The sequence below is a fragment of the Lontra canadensis genome, unplaced genomic scaffold, assembly GCF_010015895.1.
Source record: "Lontra canadensis isolate GAN:19392208 unplaced genomic scaffold, GSC_riverotter_1.0 scaffold10, whole genome shotgun sequence".
Taxonomy (NCBI): domain Eukaryota; kingdom Metazoa; phylum Chordata; class Mammalia; order Carnivora; family Mustelidae; genus Lontra; species Lontra canadensis.
In genome coordinates, this window is record NW_022631004.1 from 16,177,898 (window position 1) to 16,195,909 (window position 18,012).

At 39.1% G+C, this 18,012-nt stretch overlaps 1 protein-coding gene across 6 annotated transcripts in view; it reads left to right on the forward strand.

Annotated features, from left to right (window-relative positions):
• The window catches only part of MSRA (methionine sulfoxide reductase A), a 419,310-nt gene that overhangs the window by 26,481 nt on the left and 374,817 nt on the right, over positions 1 to 18,012 (forward strand). The window contains exons 1-2 of one of the 6 annotated variants that reach the window (XM_032855729.1): positions 13,973 to 14,553; positions 14,754 to 14,828. The exons of 2 other annotated variants lie outside the window; for them this stretch is intronic. Coding sequence is in view for 2 of the 4 variants with exons in the window: in XM_032855727.1 (XP_032711618.1) it covers positions 14,913 to 14,970 (58 nt within the window). In the remaining 2 variants the exon portion in view is untranslated. Of the gene's footprint in view, positions 1 to 13,968; positions 14,554 to 14,707; positions 14,829 to 14,907; positions 14,971 to 18,012 lie in introns of those variants that run through there. 3 more of the 6 variants (XM_032855728.1, XM_032855730.1, XM_032855727.1) reach the window with 3 other exon arrangements.

Consider the following 18,012-nt stretch of genomic DNA (forward strand, 5'->3'; position numbering starts at 1 on the left):
GAACTGGGGGCCGGACCCACCTGTGAGGCAGGAAGGTCGATGGTGACTTAAGTCCATATTCTTATCACCTCTTGGGAAATAGGGTCTCTTAGATTACTTCGGGTGGCCAACATGGGTGATGGGTGTGCATTTACTCAGCTTCCATTTTCCTCACTTTCCAGAGATGGCCCCCTTCCGGATTGGTCAACACCAGTTTTCTCACAAGTGAACTGCTTTGTGGTTCAGCGCTCTCTCTGTCAATAGGAGAGTTCTAGCAGAGCTCTGGTGGTTCTTTTTTGGGGTTTGTAGAGCCCTTAACAACAGTGGTAGCTGTAGTTGTTGGCATTTACATCTCTGCGTTCCATTTTCTTAGAGGAGAGGAGGGGCAAAGGGAAGGGGAGAAAGAATCCCAAGCTGACTCCATTTGTGGTGTGGAGCACAGAGCCTGACTTAGGGCTCAGTGTCGGGACTCTGAGATCATGATCTGAGCCAAAACCAAGAGCCAGACGCTTAACTCACTGGGCCACTCAGGCACGCCAAAATAAATCCATTTAAATGCATACTGCTTTTGTCATTTGTCATGTGGATGCTTATCTTCTGCACTACTGTTTCCCCCCCCACACACTTTTTTAAAATTCATAGTTATTCTCCTGGTCTGTTTTCCTTCCTTGCTCTCTCCCTGCCTCCATCCCTCCTCTCTTTTGTCTCCCCGCTCTCTTCCTCCCCTCCTCACTCCCCCTCCCTTCCTCTTTTCCTCACTCCCCCTCCTCTTTCCCTCTCCCTTTTTCCCCTCCTGTCCCCCTCGCTTTCTCTTCTCCTTTCCCTGCTTTTGAGATTTCTGACAATTTGTGTATTAATGGGTTTCTTACAATTCTGTCCTTTTGGATATCATCAGTACCACATGGGATCCGGATATGGCAACTTCTTATTGTTCTTTTAGGAAGAGACTCATGTAGTCCTTTGGTCCCAATCATCCATCCTCAGCAATATGTTAATCCTTCCTAATTATCTTTAAATTGTTACTGCATGATTTATATGTGTCACGGAATATCTCAGAGCATTGTATTCACCCTGTATTGTTACTAATTTTTCCACTTGTATGCTTAATTCTTTAAAGGTTTTGGGATGTAAGCCCAACCAGTTTCTGTCAAGAAGAGTAGCACAGGAAATGAAACACACAAAATAGTATTTTGATTTAGAGCTGATACAAAGCCAATGTGGGAAAATTTAGTACTGCTTCCTAATAATTATATCATAACTGTTTTTTGGAGGGGGAGAGGTGAGTGCAATGAGGATGTCTGCAATTTTAAAACTTCCTTTTTGTTCTTCTCCTCCCTCCTACCCCTTCCTCTTCTCCTCCCCCTCCCCCCTCCTCTGCCTCATTCCTTCTCCTTCCTCCTCCACTTCTCCTTAGCCAGTTTGGTATTGAGTATCAGAGCCATGTTGGAGATAAGAAGGGAAGCTGAAATATGAGAGATTATATGTTTGGGCAGTTTACATAGGCAGATGCTTACTGACAGACCTGCTACCCTGGGTGATAGAGATGGGGGTGGCTGCCTCATCTTGGCCCACCGGGTCTCCTATCTAGGAGCTGTTTCAGTCCCCTTCCTGCGGCTCCAGCAAGAGCCAGAGTGTCCTCTGTGATTGCCCTGGCTCTGCTTATTCCTGCAGTGGGATCTGACCCGAATGGGCTCAGTCTCCCTACCAGGGCCTCTTTAGAGCCAGGGTCTGTGACCTGTGCAAGCCTGGAGCTGACTTGGGACAGCTGACAGTGTTGAGCTGGAGTTGCTTCTTGGGGGAAGGTCTGTTTTCACTAGGAAAAGAGGACATTCCACATTGAAGGAGGCAGAGACGGCACACAGGCTAGGTTCTCCATGGGCTTGCTTCAGAGATCTAACTGCCTTCCTGCCCTTCCAATGGTTTCATCCTTCAACATTTCCTCGGACTCCTTGAAGCAAAAACCAAGTTCCCTGTCTTTCTCTCTCTGTCTCTCTTTTCATTTCAGCCTGTTCAAGTTGGATGTTGTCACTCGGAACTGAACGAATATAGGTGCCTCTCTTATCCTTAACTCTGGATGTTAAGGGCAATGAATGAGAATTGCCAGTTTCAAGGCAGCAGTCTCCAGCTATCTTTTCATAAGAGCCACAATTAGAATGCTATGATAGGTAGGGCTACATCATGTGTGCTAAACATTTATACTGCTCCAGTTTTCACTGTTGTTTTCAAAGACCCCGCCACTGGCGGGGATTCCTGCCCACTTGGCCTCGCTGGAAGTCCACCCCACAGTGATGTCCCTGGAAGCTTTATCATGGCATTGCCCAGAGATTGAGCATTTCCCTCCAGGCATGCAGTACATGACATATTTAGGTTGCAAGAACCATATGAGTGTTAGAACCTGGCTCAGCAGTATGATATGGTACTTACGGTTTTCCTAGAAAAATAAAGCTCTGTTAAATGACTGTCATTCTTCTCCCTAGAAGCCATAACATTTATAGGTAGGTGAACTCCCAGTATAAACTAGCGCTTTGTTCCTTAGCCCAACTGTTATCAAGTATTGCATCATAAAATCTTGGCTCCCCTCCCCCCCCTTTAAGGAAAAATTTTTTTTAAACACCTTGTTTTTTTAATTTTTAAAGATTTTATTTATTTATTTGACAGACAGATCACAAGTAGGTAGAGAGGCAGGCAGAGAGAAAGGAGGAAGCAGGCTCCCTGCTGAGCAGAGAGCCCAATGTGGGACTCCATCCCAGGACACTGGGATCATGACCTGAGCTGAAGGCAGAGGCTTTAATCCTCTGAGCCATGCAGGTGCCCCTAAGGAAAACTTTTATTAGTCTTCCATGTTTCTTATTTCAGAAGTTAATAATCACAGGGTTCATGGCCTATATGATCACTCCCATAAGCCATGTAATGCTTTTCTGCTATGGCCAGTCTTATTTTACTCCCCAAAACCAAGGTGAAAAGCCACCGTGGCCTGAGGGAATGACCACTTGGGAAGGGGGCTGCTCATGAGTTCTGGGATTTGCCCGTGCAACTGTTCTCTGTGCACTGTTTTGCAGTTTACTTACCTTCCCTGGCTGTTCATTCACTTATCTATAAAAAGTGCTCGAAAGCAGAGTCTCTGCAAGTTCTTTTTCCATTCATGCAATAATTTTATGTGCTTACTTGGTATTGTGCTTAACACTTCATCTCTTCCCTTTGAAATGGATCTCCTTTCCTCAGAAACTTACTAACTCAAGCCCTTCCTAACTCAAACCCCTGCATCTTTCTTGCGTGGTTGCCCTTGCTTCCCCTCCCTTCCTTCTTTTCTATTCTTTTCTCCCCTGGAGGAAAGGGAAAGAAAATGGAGGAATGCAACATAGTTGCAAGTACAGTGAAAACTTTTCCTGGTAGTCTCTTTTTAAGTCTGGAGAAAGTTACTTTGGCAACTCTGAATCTCTCTTTCTGCCTCTGAACTAAATTTATCCTTCCTTATCATTATTACATTTCCATGGGATATGGCTACTTAGACGTTTTTTAAAAATCTGGTTTTCTTCTTAAAATTTCTTAGAGACTAGTTTTTTTCAGTATTTGAATATGTGAGAGTACAGTTGAAGCAAATCCCATAGGCTGTTTATAAGTAGAACTGCACAATGGTTTCCCCAATGAGCAAAAGTTCTTTCCACACAGAATACATATGGACCTTGTTCTTTGCAGATTGTTGGTTCTGTACCAGCCTGCAACTCTGTCTTCTAAAAGTGAAATTTGTCTACAATTTTCCCTTCCAAAGACTAGTGTCCTCCTAATTACTGTGTGCCAGGTCTTCCACAGTAGCCATGCAACAAGCCATTGTCCTATAAACTGTCAGTCTAGAAAGAGAAACGGCAAACAGAATGCAGAGGCAGGTTGAGGTTGAGAGTTGGGGAAATGCTTGGGCGAGATGTTACAACACAGACTGAAGCAGGAATAGTTCTGGGGCAGGAAAAGGGCCAGACAACAGGAGGAGCTAGCAGACCTGGGCAGGGCTGCACAGGAGATCCAGTCTTAGGCAATCCCAGAGTGCCAGCAGGAAGGGGTTGATCAGGAGAGAACCAGAGCAAAACATGGCTAGTCTGGTGAGGTCACGTGCCAGAGTCCTCCTTTGAAGCTGCTGGCACCCACTTGCCATTTGAGGCCCCTGCTCTTGGCTTAAGCCCCAGTTCCTAATCATGGAAATCCAAAGCCATCCCAAAGAGCCTAAATTCTGGAGTGTGTGCATGTATATAGGATGATTATGTTCACTTGGTTACGTCTGCCTCTAGGTTCCTGAATCCCCAGATACTATCCCTCTTTTTGCACTGAATTGTGACCCCTTTTAGCCTTATGTCTGCTCAAACCCCAATCATAAATAAGGGTAAGAATGCTCTAGACTTAACTGAAGATGGGGAAGTGATGGAGGGGTGGCTGCCCACATATGACACCACACAGAGGTACAAATGCAGCCTTGGATATTCCTGCTCCCAAGTTCCTTCTGGTTGGCCCTCCAGTCACGGTTTTCTCCTGCCTGTCTCAACACGCATGACAAACCTCGCACCTCTCAGGTTCCAACCTTCTATCCTTCTTGGTCCTCGTTTCTTTCACCTTCCCTCTCTTTGCTCACACAGAACAGATTTAGTACTTCTCTTTGACTTGGGGTTTAGCTGATACCCATACTTTAAGGGCCTCACCTTCTATTTCAAAAACTGTATCAAATTATTTTCTCCGAGATGGTGGACTTTTCCAACACTGACCTAGGATTAAATGTTGTGATATTAGAGCTTGAACTGGGTGCCAGACTTAGTAGGAGAGAGAATGGGGACATGGTGATGAGAGATTTGGTTTGGAGGGCCCGTCTTTCCACCGAGGGGTATTTTTGAGCTCCCTTAGTCTTGTCACATGTATTACATTTTACTAGATGATTAAAAACGTTAATAGTCTCTTAAGGAGCTTATGGTTTTGTCAGGAAGACAGAAATAACATAGATGAGAACAAATAAGCCGTGAACTTTGTGGCACTGATGAAGGGGAGAATTTATCAGGAATTTGGAAATGCTTAACTGCATTTGTGTTCCTTGTTTGTGCACATAGTATTTAAATAAAATTCGGACTCCCATCTCATCACTAATTCAGATACTTTTTTTTTCCAGATTAAAAACAAAAATGTAAACGCATATTTCCAGGGATTTTTAAAGGGCACCACAGATTATGAATTTCATTTTAGCATTGCAAATGACAATCTAGTCTTAATAAGTTATTTTGAATTTAGGGCCTCTAAAACTCAGAATTAGTTTTGTTTTCTGACTAATTATTCTAATGGGGAGATATTGCCATGCAGGTATTAGGATAAAATATTGTTTTTGGATATGTGACATATTTCCTTGTATTTTAAAAATCTCTTGGGCATTTTAAGGGAAATTTAATCCATCTGCTTTTGATCTAAATATAATTTACTCAGAATAATAGGGAAATATTTGATATCCAGAGAAATCTATTGATGCTCTTAAAGCTTCTCTCCTGGGAAATAAGAAATCACAGTTTTTCCAAGAGTAATCACAAATGTACAATGTCTAATTTTTCTGCTTATTTAATAAAGTCTGAGTTAAACATCAGTTGGGTAGTCCAGATCAGTTATTTTTAATTTTTTGAAACTTCCTTTTAAAGCCGTGCATAGGAAATTTTCTTCAAGGAGGCTTTCTTTTTTTTTTTTTTTCTTATTCTGACAGTTATATCTGCTACCTTTTTTTTTTTTTTTTTTCCAAACAATGATTTTGGAAGATTTAAGGTAATAAAATGATTCTGATGTCTGTGGATTAATAGTGTCTGCATTCAAGATGTTTCAGACTTGTCAGAAGCTTGGAAATGGCATTTGAATGTATTTCTTAATTTTAATTTTAAAACAGTTCCTCCGAGAATTAGATACCACTCCTAAGGGAATATTTTGAATTGAAAAGAGGAAGTTCACCCCAAGGTACAGCCAAGTTTTGTACTCTTGAAAGACCTGAAATCCAATTACAAATAAAAGAAGAGGTCATGATATCAGTACCATGGTTGGGAAGTGCAATCTGAAAGAACTTGGAGGGGGTTGGGATTAGATGATGAGAAGGTCTTAGGTGACTCCCCAGGGATTGAGGGGCCAGGCCTGGTGTTTTAGCCACCTGGCTGCTCTGACACACTGGTCCTTCAGGATCTCTGTTTTTAGGAGTCGGGGGAAGGGGGCTTTACGCCAGTTTCCAGGATTGACTTCTTCTGACCCCACCGAGGACGGTGGTGTTCACAGCTCTTCTCTTTCCAGGATGGGCTTTGCATGTCTAATTTGGGCCTTGGCCTTGTGCCTTCAGATCCCCCCTCTCCACTGGAAGCCCACCTGCTGCAAGTCTGGGCCGGAGCCTGTCTCCTGCTCCACAGGCCTCTGCTGCCCTCTGCTGCCCACTGCAAATGGCAGTTAACCCTCAGGTCCCAGCTGACCGGTGGGATCTGGTGCCTGGGTGATTGCAGTAGCCTTCTGGCCTCTCTTTCCTTTAGCTCAGCATGCAAATCATAGCCAGACAAATTATCAGTTCACATGCGAATCTGCTCAATTGTAGCGATCAGGTGTACAGGCTGGCTATAGACTGCCTGGGTTAAGTTCCAGCTCTGCCCTTTATTAACTGCATGACCTTGGGCAAGTTGCATGACCTTGGGAAAGTTAGTCTGTATGCCTCAGTTTCCTGGCCTGAAAAATAAATTGATCCTTCTTGTATGAGGTCAGTATTACTGTTATGAAGGATAATGAAATGAGAAGTATTTAGAACAATGGCACATAGTAAGTGCTAAATAAATATTCATTATTGTTATACTTATCACCTGCCCCCCCCCCTTTTTAGGGTTTACTGTAGACCAGCATTTCCCAAAACACAAGGTGATATTAGATGGTTCAAGGGTATGGCATTGAATAACGTGGGCCACAGTGAGAAAACCCTTCCTTTTTTCTGCTTTCAGCTCTTCTGCTTCTACCAAGGTGCAAGTGTCAGCTTGGTGCCAGAATGTTTTTCGTACTTCTCCAAAACTTGTTCATTTCTCTTTTTAATAGATACAGGCCTCAAGTTTATAAATAGCTATCTGCTTTGACAATTTAATAGCATCCATTTTAACAGTTTTTGTTTTTAAATTTCTGGCAAATGATGCTTGTTTTCATTTTATAGTTGTATTATAAAGTTTCCTTTATAAAGTTAATGACAAATTATTAATTTAGTTTGTCAATGACAAAAACTAATCTAGGTTAGAAAGAAGTTTAGGGGCTCCTGGCTGGCTCAGTCAAGGAGCATGGGAATCTTCAGTGTTGTGAGTTCAAGCCCCACATTGAGTGTAGAGATTGCTAAAAAACAAAAACAAAAACAAAAACAAAACCCAAACCAAACAAACAAAAAACCTTAAAGTTAGTGGAAAGAGTATTAAGTTTATAATAAATAAATCATACTATAATTTCAAATATGGGAAAAATCATGAATGTGGCCAGAAATGCCTGAGGTTGAGGAAGCCCCATGAGAGACGTGAGTACATGCCTTGGGACTTTGTAGTGGGTGCTCAGCTGGCCTGGAACTCTTTCTGCTCCCCTAGTGGACCTCTGCCTTGTCCATACTGCTTTGCTGGTGGCTGACATGTCTTAAGCATTCCTGCCCTTGAATTTTTTTCTCAAGAATGCCCTCCAGGTTCCACTTACTGGATTTTTGGTCATTCTTCAAGGCCCCATTAAAAGTAACATCCTGGGTGTGTGGCTGGCTCAGTCGGGTGAGCGTCTGACTCTTGATTTTGGCTCAGGTCATGATATTAGGGTTGTGGCATCAAGCCTCAAGTTAGGCTTCATGCTGAGCAGGGAGTCTGCTTGGGATTCTCTCTCTCCCTCTCCTTCTGCCCCTCCCCCAACTCATTATTATTTTTTTTCCCCTCTCTCTCTCTAAAAAAAGAACATTGTCTGTAAGGCCTTCTTGAAAACCTTCCTTTGGTCTTCCCTCCTTCTTCCAGACTCTGTTACATTCTTTGCCCATTCCATATATTGGCAGTCATTTTGGTTTCTGATGTTATTTCCATGTCCCTGTCCTGCTTTTGGAACTGAAAGGAAGGGACTGGAAGCTCCTTTAGATTGAGGACAGTGTGTTAGTCATCTCAGTATCTCCTTAAGGACTTAATACAGTGTCTTGGATATAGTAAATACTCTAATACTCAGTGTTTATAGATTGAGGTATCATTTATATAGCATAAAACTCACTTGCTCTGGGTATGCAGTTTGATTTAAAAAAATATAGTGTATAGAGTTGTGAAACCTTAATACAATCCTGTCCAAAACACTTTGGTCTGCTCTGAGGTTCTCTCCTGCCCTTTTGCAGCCATTCCCCTCCCCTGCCGCAGCCCCAGACCACCAAGGATCTCCCTTCTCTACATAGAGCTTTATCTTTTTAAAGGGATTTCTTAGAAATGGAATCACACAACATGTCATCTTTTCTGTCTGGCTTCTTTCACTTAACGTGACTTTCTGAGTCTCCTCCATGTTGTTGCATGTATTAGTAATTGGTGACTTTTTTGTCATGCAGGATGGATAGACTGCATTTTGTTTAACCATTCGCCGTGTTGTGAACTTGGGGATTGTTTGCGGGCTTTGGCTATTGAGGAGAATTTCTTGACGAAATGTTTGGTACAGTTAGGGCTAGAAATTGCTAGTTCTTACAGTAATAGTGTAAGTCGAACTTTTCACAACACTGCCACACTGTTTACCATTCTGTATTCCCTCCAGCAACACATGAAGTGTCCAGTTTCTAGTGTCCTCACCAACACTTGGCATTAACTGTCTTTTTCCTTTTAGCTTTTCTCATGCTAAGGGGTGAGTCAAGGATGGCTCTTGGATTTTCAGGAGTGAAAGAAGAGTGAACTTTTCTGAGAACAGTTAGGAGTTCTGGTTTGACAAAGCGGAGTTAGCGATATCTATTAACCATTTCAGAAGGACTGTTAAGTCAGTAGTGGGATGTGTCCATTCCGTCTTCCGGAACTCATTTGGTAATGGAATCTGGAATAGTTGCTTCAGTATCCTGTATTTTAGATACATGTCTGATGGTCTAGAAAGTCATGTAACTTCTTCTGATGTCAGTTTCCTCATTTATAGAGTAAAATAACACCTGTTTTCCTCCAAGGGTTGGGTGAGAAGTGAATGAATTAAGGAATGGGCAAGTGCTTATTAGCATAGTTATTATTCATGTATGATTACCTTTTGTTGATGTCATTGCGGTGTTCATTGTGGCTTCCAACCCCACATTTTGCCCCTAAGTGAGTGCTTAGTAAATACTGGCTTTATGAATCAATGAAGGAAGGTAATGACTAAGTGCATAATGGGGGAGAAGGGAGGGAGGAGAAAGAAGAAAGAAAGAGGTGAGACTGGGAGGTGGGAGGAGGAGAGGAGAGCAGAGAATGGGTGGAATTTGGATCTGCCTCAGGAAAGATGGCCATCATAATTCCACACGTGAGCTTCACGGAAAGGCATTTTGTCTCTTTTGTTTTATGACATCACATATGTCATATAATAACAGTATGTAAAGTGTAGTATTTCTGAAGTGGCTTATCTTCATACTAGACTTTAAGATTCTTGAGAGCTGAGGTAGTTTTTGATGTGCCTCTGGATTTCCTAGAGCCTTCGCTTACTGCTTTTAGCTTAAATGAACGCTACAAATATGTGTAAAATGAATGAATGAATGCACCTTTGAAACTTCTCTCCTTCTCTAAGGACCTGGAGGTCATGACCTGAGCCAAAAAGAGACACTTAACCGACTGAGCCACCCAGGCAGGCATCCTTGCCTTTTGTGGTTTTAATTCAACATTTTATATGAACATATTTTTTTCTCTTCTCTCAGTATATCAGTTACACTACTTTTAAAAAACTTTTTTTTAGTGATGGCCCCAGAGTTTATAATATACCTTTTCAACTAATCCAAATCCACTTTCAAATAACACTGCCCTACTACATGGGTAGTGTGAGTATCTTACAATAATAAAACAATCCTAATACCTGTCTCCCACCCTAATATTATTGCTGTCTTTTGTTTCACTTATATATAAGTATATATTTATACAAATGGACACATACATACATACATACATATAGACACATAAGCTTATATAATAAAGTACATTGCTAGTATTTTGAACAAACTCTCATTTATTAGATCAATTAAAAATAAGAAAAATAAGTCTTTATTTTACTTTCACGTTTGCATCTTAAGTACTCTTTCTTTCTTTACGTAGATCCAAGTATCTTTTTTTTTTTTTTTAAACAGATTTTCTTTATTTGACACAGAGAGAGCCAGCGAGAGCAGGAACACAAGCAGGGGGAGTGGGAGAGGGAGAAGAGGCTTCTCGCTGAGACAGGGAGCCTGATGCGGGGCATGATCCCGGGACCCTGGGACCAAGACCTGAGCCAAAGGCAAATGCTTAATGACTGAGCCACCCAGGCTCCCCATGTGGATCCAAGTTTCTAATCATTAAATAGCATTGGCATTCTGAGTGTATGTTGAGATTATTGAATGGTTTCTGTCCTTTATTTTATTAATATGGTGTAGTACATTGATCGATTTTTCTATGTTGAACCAACCTTGTATTCCTAGGATAAATCCCACTTGGTCATGGTTTAAAATCCTTTGTATACTTTGCTAGATTCAGTTTCATAGTATTTTGTTGAGAATTTTTGCATCTATATCCATAAGGGATATTGGTCTGTAGTTTTCTTGCAATAACTTTATCTAATTTTTAAAAATTGTTTTTCTTATTCTCTATTTCATTTATTTCCACTCTACTCTTTCTTATTTCTTCATTGGTTATTTAGGAGTATTTTTTCTATATATTTGTGATTTTCCCCATCTTTTTCTCCTGTGATTGATGATTTCTACTTTTATTCCACTGTGGTTGGAGAAGTACCTTGTATGATTTCAATCCTTTTAAATTTATTGACACCTGCTTTATCACTTAATATATTGTCTGTTTTGGAGAACGTTCCCTGCGCACTTGAGAAGACTATGCATTCTGCTGTTGTTGAGTGGAGTGTTCTGTATATGTCTGGTAGGTCTAGTTGCTTTATAGAGCTGTTCAAGCTTCTGCTCCTTGCTGATCTGTGTAGTGCAGTATTGAAGTCTCCACCTGTTATTGGAAAATTGTGTTTGTTGAATCGTCTGTTTCTTCATTCGATTATTTCATTTTTTCTTTATATATTTTAGGGCTCTTTGGTTATGGGTATATATGTTTATAATGGTTGCATCTTCTTGATGAGTTTACCCTTTTATCATTATTAGATGTCTTTAGTAACAATTTTTATTTTAAATGCATTTTGTCTGATATTAGTATAACCATTCCAGCTTCCTTTTGGTTGCTGTTTGCGTGGTATATATTTTTATATATATATTTTTTCAACCTATTTGTGTTTTTGAATCTGAAGTGTGTCTCTTGTAGACTGCACATAGTTGGATTATGTATTTTAAATCCATTTTCCAATCTCTGTCTTTTAATTGGAGTCTTTAGTTCATTTAAGTTTAATGTGAGTACTGATGATGTTGTTTACTTCTGTCATTTTGCTGTTTTCCCTCTGTCTTTGTCTTTTTTTGTCTCTCTGTTCTTCCATTACTACCTTTTCTGTGATAAATATTTTTCTATGGTAACATTTTAATTCCCTTGTTTTCTTAGTGGTTGCTCTTAAAATTTTAATTTGTAACAATCTAATTCAGATTTATATCAACTTAATTTCAGTAGTATACAAAAACTTTGCTCCTATATAACTCTGTTTTATCTCTCCTTTATCCTTTTGTCACAGATACATCTTCACATATTGTGTGTCCATCAACATAGATTTATAAATATTGCTTTATGCTGTTGTCTTTCAAATCAGGTAGGAGAAAAAAGTTATAAACAAAAAATACATTTATATATTTTTTATTTCTTATTTTTTTATTTTTTAAGTGGGGAGGGACAGAGGGAGAGAATCCTAAGCTGGGTGTGAAGCCTGATCTCACAACCCTGAGATTATGACCTGAGCCAAAATCAGGAATCAGATACCTAACTGACTGAGCTACCCAGGCGCCCCGTATTTATACTACTTTTATTATTTGCTTTCTGTGGTAACCTTTACTTGTGCTCTTTGTTTCTTCATGTGGATTTAAGTTACTCTCTAGTTTCCTTTCATTTCAGCCTAAAAGAAAAAGTTCTTTTAGTATTCCTTATGGGGCAGATCTACTGGCAATAAGTGTTCTGTTTTTTGTTTATCTGGGAGCATCTTAATGTCTCTTTGAGTTTTGAAGGTTGCTGATAAAGAACTACCAGTGGATTTTTTTTTTTTTTCCAGTCATCCCTTTGACTCTATCATCCCACTGCTTTTTGGCCTTCATGGCTTCCAGTGAGCAATCAGCTGTTAATCTTATTGGGGCCCCTGACCCATGAGGAGTCACTTCTCCCTTGCTGCTTTTAAGATTCTTTCTTCGTCTTTAGCTTTTTCAACAGTTTGATTATAAATTGCAAATCCATTGTCATCCTGCCTATGTCTCACCACCCTTATTTGGAAGTATTACACAGAACACTTCTGTTAGTGCTTCAATTCAACACTTAAAATATTTTGTAGCATTTCTCTGATCTGTCAATTTATGATTTAGTAATATGTAGTTTTGTTTTTCTTTATCATATTTCATAATTTTATGGAACTTCAGAGTGATATTTTTGTGATCTAGTGCCATAATTTATTCACCTAATAGATTTATTGAGCACCTGCTTATGGAAGACTTTCAGTTTTCTTAGATAAGTGATACATGGTCTTGCCTGAAAATGGCCCATCTGGCTGGTGAAGGCCACATACTCAACTAACTACTATACAATTAGAGTGGAGGTATACTGAGTATAAGCAGAGTATTTTGGGACCACAGAGGAGGAAGTCACTGATTTTTATATTTGATAGATGAGCAAAGTGAAGGATGTACAGATTGAGCAATTTGGGACTTTGAGGTTACACACCTTAGAAAGACAGAAAGAACTAGAACCTACTATTCTGTTTTTTTTCCATGAAACCATGGTGATTCTAGAGTATAGTTACTGCATATTTTCAAGCATCAAAGGTAAAAATGGTTTCTTAAATGAAATAGCAGAAAACGGTTTGTTAGAAGTCGATGCTGTTGGTGCTGGGATTTGGGTACCATAGCATAGCTTCTTGTTTCCAAATGTATTAATTGGTCTGCAAAGGACAAGTAGATGTGTGAAGCACAGACTGACTCTTTTGTTTTAAAAGATGTGCATGCTATAAATAAAAATAAACAGTATTTATTTGTACTTATTAATTGTAGTGGTATGGATTTAGTAAACAAGTGACTATTTGAAACTTGAGGTTCAAAATATGAAAATACACTTAATTTTACTAAATCTACCCCTAAGTTAGTTCTTCCCCTTTTAATTGGTATTTATATTTTGAAAAGGATTCTCTTCCTCCTTCATATCCAGTAAAATTTTGGATGGGTACAGCTTATATTAGAATTTCCTTAATAATGGGATTTGCTGTTCAATCAGAACTATGTTCTTTTCCCATAGGGTAAAGCATGACTTATTTGGGCATACAGTTTTAATTTTAATCTGCATGCCTCCTTTTCTCTCCTCCCATGATTCTTTGCAGCAGGGCAAGGAAAAGCAAGTCTTATAAAAAGAAATACAGTATGTGGTGCTTATTAAAGTTACATACATCTCTTCTCACAGGAGAATTTTGATTTACTGCAGGTTGTGCATATGTCGCATATGGACATTTCTAGGGAACAGATTCCTTATCGCTGAACAGTGAATGGCTTCTAGTACTCCATTATTGCTCCGGGAACATGTTAGTAATGATTATGAAAGGTAGGATACCATGAAATCTGTAAGGTGATTTGGCAGAAGTCGATGCTTTTGGTGCCAGGATTTGGGTACCGTACCACAGTTTCCTGTTTTCAAATGTATTAATTGATCCGCAAAGGACATCTTTTGGAGACAAGAATTCAGACAGACTGGCACAGGCTGGACCTCCGCCAAGACTGCTCGGAAGGTTGCCATACTGGGAGCAAAAGAGTGAGAGAGAAAGAGAGAGAGGGAGAGGGAGAGAGAGAGGCAGAGGGAGAGCTGAGGAAAGAAAAAAAGGCAAGACTTGGCACAGCTCAGTCAAATCAGCTTCTTTTGTCTGCTTTCTCGGCTTGAGCTTCAGGAAAGAAAACCGTCCTGGGGTACAGAAAAACTCAGAACTTTTTGGTTTTCAAACTTAGAAGGCTTTTTAAGTCTCTTGGGCTATTTGAAAGTGTTGGTACATACAATGACGTTTAGTCACCAGTATTAAGGGAAATAAAAGCCTTTTTCAAAATGAAGCTTCCACAGTGTCCATGCATTTGGGAAATACTGTATTTGATTTTTTGCATGTATGATTACACCATGAGAGACAGGATTAATATAGAAGATGGCAAGGCAAATTTCTAATTAGAGAGAATATTAATTTTCTACAAAATAAAGTTTGTTCATCAGTACAAACCTGCTTTCAAATCAAATCAGACATCCTTCGGAATGTGTTCAGAACGTAAGTTTTTAGATTTTATTTTATTTTATTTTTTCCCATTTGTAGACATTCACGTTTCAAGGAGGCTTTCTAAGATTTTATGCAACCCAGCCAGGAAGTCAGAGTAAAAGTTGTTTTATCCATGTGTTTAAGAAAACGTTTTCTTAAAGCAACAGCTTTTATTTCTGCTGCTTCATGCTGTCCTAAACTACATCCCCCAGCAATGAGTGACAACACTGAAGACCAGAAAGGCAAGCTGAAGACACCAGACTTCGTTTGAAGGGCAAACAAGAAATGTGAGCTTGGTCATTATTTTTGTGTGTGTCTTTGCTCTGAACCAGTTTTTGGAGGTGGGTGGGGAGGTGGGTGGGGAGGTGTCTATGTCTCAAAGATGTGTGCGATTAGGGGATTCTCATTGTGAGAAGAAAATGATAAAAGGTAATTTTTATGATGTTGGCAGAAAATGGCTGGGAATGGGAGAGAATAGAAATTTAATCTTTTGGATAAGAAGTAGCAAGCTGTGTTTGCAATTCTTGGAGAAAAATTCCATTATTTTTAGTTGATTAGATTGTATAATTAAACGATTACTATAGCTTGGCTCTCTCAAAATGTTTTAAGTAGAAAGAAAATCTAGAAAGTTCATGGATTTGCTTTTCAATATTACCCGGTATTTTACTTGGATACATACTTTAAATCTAATTTCTTAATAATAAAGTTTCTATTAGGCCTGGTTATGGTTCGATTGTGATAGTTCTGCTCTTAAAAATCAGCATTATTATAGGAGAGGTTAACTGTAAGGCACGTATTTTTGTGGACCACCCTTGTTGTCAGTAAGTATTGCTGTTTCTAAAGAAGAGAGTTTGACTTGTAGCATTAAGTTATGACTTCCTATGATAATATATGTTCTTTTTATTTCATATACTAAAAGGATACAGGGAAATCGTATGTATATTCAAATAAGTACTAATCATTTTGGGTAGTATAAAAGACTGCTCCATGCTTTTGTTTTGAGCATGTAATCATGGATTTGTTAATCCTTTCACAAAAATTTTTTTTTTGTTTATAGCTTTATATTACGGTGCGCCTTAAATGACCAATTGTTTAAAATGGTTTTTGTGGTATCATAATGACATACATCAGCAGTTCTGAGAATGGCATTTAATATTCAAACACGAGTTAAAAATTTGTGAGATCTAATACAGGTGTTTGCATAGTTCAGCTTAAGTGTTCCCTTCAACTTTTTTAGTAATCAACATTTTGATCTTCAGTAAAATGAAATCACTTAGTGCTCACATGGGTTGCCAAAATGACAACCTTTGTTTTATAAGCTTCTTTATACACCACCTCGCTGATACTCCTAAAATGGACGCCAAGACATAAAAGACATGCTGATAGGCACTGGGAAGGAGATGCTTGCATGGCTACAGTCTTCCTGTTGAACTGCTTACAGGATCCTTCACGCCCATGCTAGCAACCAACAATATAGGACACAAAAAGAAAGTTCAGCAAATAAGTTTAAATTAGAGCTATGCTTTCATTCCAACCGTCTTATTGCCGATTTATATTTACTTTCATTTACTTTTTAAACATTTAACATAACCTCTCGTCATTTAGGTTTGCTAAATATGTGACTTTTTTAGTTTATCTGAGACCATTTTTCCTCAAAGTTAAAAGAATAATTTGTTAGCTTATTTCAGAACTTCTTCACAGCGAACTCAGTGAGAATAAACTGATCTTATGCCCAGACTATTTTATGTCCAATTGTTTTCTGAGAGGATAATAAGAAATAAGTGAATTAGAAAACAAAGATGTCAGAACACACCTTAAGGAATATTAAATTTTTCGGTAGTGGTAAAGCTACATTTTATGGTGTTTATTAGACTTAAGATTTGATAATAAATATTAGCTGTTATACCTAATAAAGTTTTTTACTAATATATTCTCTCTGGCCTACTTGTTACATATCCTAAAATGAAAAAAGTCCCATATTAAAGCGTTCCTTGTTAACTGGGTGTAAAACAGGCATTCCTTTGTACAATCTTTTTTTAAGAAGTATGTTTAAAAATTGTTGATTACATTTTCAAACACATGCATTTAGGCTTAACACGAGGCATTTTTCTTTACTTTTAGACCTTTTATTATACAAACACATTGATGTTTAGGCTGTGAATTTCCATATCAGTATTAATATTTCAAATCTTAAGGTGTGTAAATACTAGTAGTATGATTGTAGATGAACTCTGTCTTAGCATATATTCATTATAGTTTGAATTGTAGATTTTGAAGTAGAATTATTAAGACAGATATGGATTAATATTTAACTGCTACTTGATACCTATTATTCAGTCCCATTTAGACATGATACCTGAACATGCAAGCACATAATTCTATAAACTAGTGGAAACCTCTTAGGGGGCCTTAGCCCAGCATTTTATAATTATTCAATCATTTATTCATTCATTGAGCAAATGTTTATTGAGTACCCACTTAAGCATGCTAATATTTTATTGACGAAGTTATTTTGGGTAACAGGGAAGGAAACCACATGCATGGATGGAACAGAGCATAGATTTAAAAGAGAAGCCCAGAAGCCTAGATAGAAAAGAGCAGCACTGTAGTGAGATGTATTTCAATAGATTAAGGTATGTTAACTTCCATTGTACAATATACGTATCAGAGAGTGTTGTTATAAAACCTCAGGAGATCAGCTGTTGTCCATACGGCTCTGGGAACTTTGTTGGACCATTCTTCAGGTTGCCGCATCTTATTGGCCAAAAAGCTTCAGTTGTTCAAGTCTTCTGAGGGACGTGTACAGTAAGCAACTCAGATGTCGTGAGAAAGTAATCAAATAGGGAGGCTTGGACCACGGCTCATGTGCTAGGTTTTACAGAATCCAAAGTAGGTGTCATTGAATTTTTAAAGATGTGGCTGCAGCATAAAGCAGCAACCTCTTTGTAAGGGATTTTTGTTTTTCTTTGTTTCCTTTTCTGAGAAAGAGAAGAGGAGGCCAATCTCACACCTGTAAGTGAGGGTGGTGCTTATGAAATAAGTGTGCTAGGGGGCTGTGTATTCTAAGTACACCAGTCAATTTACTTTCCGCATTGCCTAGTGTTTTGTTTTGTTTCCTTAGTTCACTACTATAAAGGCTCATAAGGATGATACATCTCTTGACACTAGGCACGAGTGAGCTTTCAACTTGGTGCGCTAACTTTATTCCATGTATTTGTTCTTTTCTATGAGAAGGAGGTATAGATTCACATTCTTAAGAGGAAATGAGTCACATGAACCAGGGAGGTGAGCTCGGAGGTTGTGGTGGTGGCCATAGCCTGTGTCAGGGCTGGTGGCAGGTGGAATGAGATAAGAAATGTTTCAGCTACAGATATGAACTGATGAAGTAATTCAACAAGTATTCCCAGAGGGCCTGCTCTGTGCCAGGCCCCATGCTGGATGTAGGGGAGACAAAGATGTAATTTCTCCCCA